This window comes from Protomyctophum bolini, assembly GCF_963924005.1.
Source record: "Protomyctophum bolini genome assembly, chromosome: 6".
Classification (NCBI taxonomy): Eukaryota; Metazoa; Chordata; class Actinopteri; order Myctophiformes; family Myctophidae; genus Protomyctophum; species Protomyctophum bolini.
In genome coordinates this window covers 9,704,280-9,710,279 of record NC_137867.1, presented here as the reverse complement: position 1 = coordinate 9,710,279, position 6,000 = coordinate 9,704,280, and the positions used below count along the sequence as shown (strand labels likewise).

Sequence of the window (6,000 nt, the reverse complement as noted above, 5' to 3'; positions counted from 1 at the left end):
GTCTACCTGTTCTTCCAGTACATCATCATGGTCAACATCCTCATTGCATTCTTCAAGTAGGAACAGGGAACTTGTAAATCAGTGGTTAGCAGAACTACAAGCTCGTAGCGCGCCACCATGAGCTTGTAGATCTGCTATTTTTCAATAGCTAAAGCATAACATAGGCTAATGCTAACACCAAAAGGTGACCCTTTTTCACATCAAGGCCCATTATTTCTCCGTCATTTGAGCCACGGGCCACCATTTGATGAGATTTAGCCTCCCTGCCCAATACTTTTTTGCTGCTGTTATGATGATACGATTTTGTCCACAATTCCACGCAGTATTGATATGGTACTGTACCATTATAGGAGAGATGACGGGCCAACGTTGATCAAAATAACAATTCTTCTATATTCTCTAATTGTGCAGACAGACGTCTTGCAAATTAAGTAATGCAGATGTTTAACAGTAATTTAACTCAAGATCCATTTGGTTAACAACTTTCCACCATTTAGCTGGGGACCACATGGAATCCCTTCAGGGTGGTCCCCGGACCAGTGGTTTACACATTCATGGCAGCTTTCAAATTTCAATTAAATTATTTTCTGTTCTGTGTGACGACTGTATAATTACAAATACTGTTTCTATTCACCAACGAGAAAGAAGTGGGCTCAAATGAGCTCTTTGCTAACTGGAATGAAGGTCTGGTATTTAAATCAATATTATAACAACACACTTGATGTGACCACTGGTCACCACATGGTGGTGCCAAACTACTAATAAACCTAGTCATTTTGTCAACTGAAGAGAGTCTGGGCTGCCAAATGAACTGACTCTGGTCTGGCTGGCTGCAGCCAGGCCATAGACTGTAGAAAATATGGACAAAGTGTTCTCCGGGTCTAACATGAACGTAAAATGAAGCCTGTCAGTCCTTGTATTGTAAGTCGCCATCTTTCTAGATCCGTTTTGGCCCAGCTGGCCATTGGCTGGCCCAGACAACGAGGCGGGACTTCCCCCCTTCTTCTCCGTTGGTTTTTATTTTGACTCGAGTGGGAGGGGAATCCCGATCATAGACTGTAACAGTAGCCACGCCCCTCAGAACATACGCGACTTTATGGTCTTTTTTTTAAATAAATGGGACCATAATTTTCCAAAAAGAATATTATGACATTAGAAATGAGACTTTAAACTAGTGACTGGAAGCAGAAAGTATTCATGACCATGTTTATTAAGGTAATACAGTCTAGGTGAAGTTGGGCCCAAATACATGGACTTCTATGGGGCTATGGGTTTTTTTGGACCCAATGACAGCGCCACAACAGGCCATTATATGAACTTTCATTTCCTTAGTGGCTTCACAAAATATCTGTCTGACTGCCCCCCTGAGCCAGGCACACCTTCGCGTCAGAAAACCCCTAGACCCGGAGGCGTCTCCGGGTTTTTGAACAGCTCGTCGATGGAAATGACGCTCGTGCACGGCTTCAACTTGAACGGCTTCACCGTGCACGCGACTTCAAGTTGAAGTTGCGCACTGTAGCGTCATTTCCATCCACACCGGCTGTTTAAAAAACAGGAAGAGACGCCTGGACTTGATTAAGCCAATAATCAAATAACTTATTATTGACAAGTTGCTTTGCAGATTTAGATTATTATTACAAAACATAATCCCCCCCCCCCCCCCCCCAGCAACATCTACTTTGACATGGCCTCCATGGCCAATGAGCTGTGGAGATACAACCGCTACCGATACATCATGACCTATCAGGAGAGGCCCTGGCTGCCCCCGCCCTTCATCATCCTCAGCCATGTCGGCCTGGCTGTGAGCGCCATCTACAGGAGACTGAGGGGAGAGGCCGAGCCGGAGGAGACCACGGAGGAGAGAGCCACTGGGCTGAGTGAGTTATATACATAGTGTTATTACTTAATACATTCTATAGCACTGTAGTTCATAAACATAATGAACTCAATAACACAGTATAGTTCATATACCCTATTGGTCAGAATATATAAGATATAAGTTTTATATCCGTTTTTTTCTTTCTCCAAAGGATATATCCTAAAAACAAACTGGGTCGTATTATAATCGGGGACTAGACTATTTGACATTCAATGTTCTTTTTCCACAAAAAAAATGGGGTATCGGCTTATGTTCGGCACGCACAGGTACACAATAAACTCAATAACACGGTAGTTTACAACACCAGTGGTTCTCAACGTTGGATCTGGGGACCAACCAGGGGTCCAAATCAACCCCTAACGCCAGGGCTCCACTGGGCGCGTTTTGGGCGCATTGCGTCTCCGACGCGTGCGTCAAAAAACGAACAGGTTCAATTTTAATGGTGACGCACGCACGCGGCACGCACGCGCAACGCGGGCAGTGGAGCCCACCCTTCATTGATTAAAAAGGGAACATTCTGTGACGGTGACGCTGACGCGACGCAGACGCGCCCAGTGGAGCCCTGGCGTTAGAGTCAGTATAGACTGTGTTTTTACTGCCGAACTTTCACAGAGCTGATTCTTGGCCCTGACGATCGTAAGCGCCTGCATGAGTTTGAGGAGCGCTGCATCGAGACCTACATCCACCACAAGCAGCACCTGCGTCACGGCCACGTCAACAGGATCAAAGCCACGGCTGAAAGGTTACACAATCATCTCTGTCGTCACATCACATATCACAGTTTAACGGGCAGCAAGGCGGTGGAAAACATACTGTATTATGCAAATATGCACTGTATGTTTTGCTTAAGTAAAAGTATCATTACTGCAATACAGAAATACTCTGTTACAAGTAAATGTCCGGAATTCAAACTTTAATTTTTTTAAGTAAGAATTATGCAGAATATTTCTCATTTCAAGTTTTCAAATGTATATATATTTTTTTATCCCACTCTTTTGTAACCCATTTTTCACCCCTGTGTCAATTATCTAATGTGATCCTGGCCTCTACACACCCTCCGCCAACCTAGTCCCCATATATGGGGGACAAGGGGAGAGCAACGGACTTGAACTCATGCTTCCTTCATGCCTGAGTGTCCAAGTTGCTCCTTTACACCTGACAGGGGGGAGTTTCCCTGGTTGGACGTAGCGCGTCGAAAGAACACATTATTCCAACCAGTTCCTTTCCCCTCCATCAGGCGCCCCGGCTGGCCAGGGGGTCAAATGTATAACAATCTTTTGAAAATAGCAGATCTACAAGCTCATAATGTGTCGCATTGCGATGCAAGTACAAGTACAAGAGTGACCGGCCCACATCCGGTCTCTATACAAGTGGAAGGGGCTGTGGAAGGAAAATTGACCCTTGTTGACCCATTGCCTCTGTCGTTGTCCAGAACCGCCTATATTGGAGCAATATGCCCATATTTGGGCATGACTGCATGACTACAAAGTCAGCGTGCAGGTCAGAGTACTCAAGGGTGTGATGCGCCTGCCCCTGCCGATGGGGAAGTCGGACGGATCAGCAGAACTCCAAAAAATAGTCTGTCTTTGTAGTTTGAAACGGCCCCATCTAGACCTTGGAAAGGGCTCGTTCCTATACCTGCTATGGTTTCAACGGGGCGGCGCATGTATTTCCAACCTGCATTGGTAGCAAACATGCGATGTGTTGTGAGCTTGTAGATCTTCTTTTATTTATGTCGAAGGCTAGGGCTGTCAAAATTACAAATTTAAGTTGACGATTAATTGTCACACAAATATTTGCGATTAACTATTTAATTGCTGTTTGCGTTGAAGATTGGAACATTACAATTTGTATTTCTGCATGCCTTTTAGGCTTCGTAGTCTCAACAGGCCCAGAACAAGTCCCGGCCCTACCTGGGCCCTACCTGGGCCCTAACTGGGCTGGCCCGAGCCCCCGCCTGGCCTTACTAAATAGCACACATATGGACATTCCCAGACCTGTTGTTTCAGCGCTTCCCGCTGGACTAAAAGGATTTGTTTAGATAACGACGTGAACGTGTGCTCCCCCCTCCCACCCAACCCACCACCAGGGCGGAGGAGATGGCTGCCATGGCCAGCGAGGTGTCCGAGAAGGTCCACTTCATCCAGGACAGTCTGTCCCTGTTGGACGGCCGGCTGGGCGGTCTGCAGGACCTGTCCGTGCTGGCCGTGGACACGCTGTCCCTGCTGTCCGCCTCCGACAACCTGCACCACGAGGAGGCTCGCCTCGGCTCCGCCGCTGCCTCCCACCACTACCTGCCACACAGCTGGGCCCTGCACCCACACACTGCCAGCTCCGATGCCGGGTGAGCGTGGTTTAGCGTTTCTTTTGTTTGCCTTTTTTGGGGTGTGGGGGGGGGGGGTTTCTAGTCTAGTTCTTCTAGTTTGTAATTTGGGGTAGTCGGGGCGGGGGGGGGGGGGGGGATATACAATAAGCTCAGAAAAAATAGTTTCAGTTAGTTTGTATTCTTTTCGGTTTTTGTCATGGTATTCGTTTTAGTTAAAGCAGCACTATATAGTTAGGGGGTATCAGTGGCCACTTAACATGGCAGCCATCTTTGATTTCATTATACCAAAGAGTCTCTGCAAGCGAGACTCACTCTTTTCCAGACCTTTCTACCTTTCTGGCCATGGTTTTGAGGTTATTATTCTGTGAGGTTAGGGTTAAGGTTAGGGTTAGCCTAGGCATAGTTTTCTGAGGTTAGGGTTATAGGCATGATTTTTGTGAGGTTAATGTTAGGGTTAGGGAGGGTTTGGTTTAGGCATATATAACCACGCCCATCAGGTAGAAAGGTCCGGGAAAAAGGTATAGCATTGTCCGGCGAGGACACACTGTGATTGGCCAGTGTTTGCTTTGATTGGCAGGTCTTCCTCGGTGCCTTGGCAAATAGATGAAACTCATCGTCTCCCCTATACATTCATAGTAATACAGTCAAGCCCCTTGCAGGGACCCCCCTGAGTCTATGCATTTATGGAAGGATGACTCTTATCGCTTAACCCATTCTGACCTGAGATCAGATTCATAACGAGGTTTCCACTGGACACACACTGGTCTGATTAACCCATTCTGACCTGAGATCAGATTCTAAAAATGGCAGTCGTTCTTCGATTTTTCAAAAATAGCAGACCTACAAGCTCGTATCGCGCCACTCGGTGGCGCGATATGAGCTTGTAGATCTGCTATTTTTCAATAGCTAAAGCATAACATGATGCCGACACCAAAATGGGTGCCCGGTCAGAATGGGTTAAACATGTGACTTTATCATTTTGTGGGATATAATATGCTATATAGTTGTTAAAAAGGTTACATAGTGCTGCTTTATTAGACCTGACGTCGAAATTAAAAGAAAGGTATTCTGAAAGAAAGAATATATATTCAAAGATTTGTGCCGCATTTTTACGATTTAGCAAAAATAGCTCATGATAACTGTGCTCTGAGCAGCGGGCGGCCAGCGGCGGCCTCGGCGGCCATGACGTGCACGAGTACCCCGCCGTCGGTGACGAGGACGCACACTCCCGTGGCGGGAAGGGTGGAGTGGCGAGCCGCGGCCAGAGGTGCGACGGGAGGCCCGGGACCCCCAGGAGAGGAGGTATATGTCTGACTCAAACATGTCTCACACTTGTTTCCGTTGTACAACTGCCCAACAACGTACTGTATAGCCATTTAGCAAAAGCGACTTACAGTAAGCAAGGTATGAACACGACGTAATAGATCAAATGTGTAGAGATAGTAATAGTAATCTAGGATCATACCCAGGTAAACCAAGAACCTATTATCGGGGCTGATAAGTGATTTATGTATATTTTGTGATAATAATCAAAATCTACAAAGTAACCAACTATAGTAACTAAAGTTTTCAAATCACTGTAGTGAAGGAAAAGTACAATATTTGGATCCGAGATGTAGTGTACTTTACTTGAAATACTCAAGTAAAGTACAAATACCTCAAAATTGTACTTGAGTTGTACAGTTGTATGATTGTACACAGTACCTACCGTAATAAAGCGCACCTGAATATAAGCCGCACCAGCTACATTTAGGGCAAAAATATATACAAGCCGCACTGGACTATAAGCCGCATA

General features: G+C 46.0%; 1 protein-coding gene across 1 annotated transcript in view; it reads left to right on the top strand.

Annotated features, from left to right (window-relative positions):
* Positions 1-6,000, top strand: part of trpm6 (transient receptor potential cation channel, subfamily M, member 6) — a 57,342-nt gene that overhangs the window by 31,090 nt on the left and 20,252 nt on the right. Inside the window, exons 23-27 of the mRNA XM_080765932.1 lie at positions 1-56; positions 1,669-1,877; positions 2,492-2,621; positions 3,969-4,223; positions 5,360-5,507. The exon at positions 1-56 is cut by the window's left edge and continues 65 nt beyond it. Coding sequence (XP_080622058.1) covers positions 1-56; positions 1,669-1,877; positions 2,492-2,621; positions 3,969-4,223; positions 5,360-5,507 — 798 coding nt within the window. The remainder of the gene's footprint in view (positions 57-1,668; positions 1,878-2,491; positions 2,622-3,968; positions 4,224-5,359; positions 5,508-6,000) is intronic.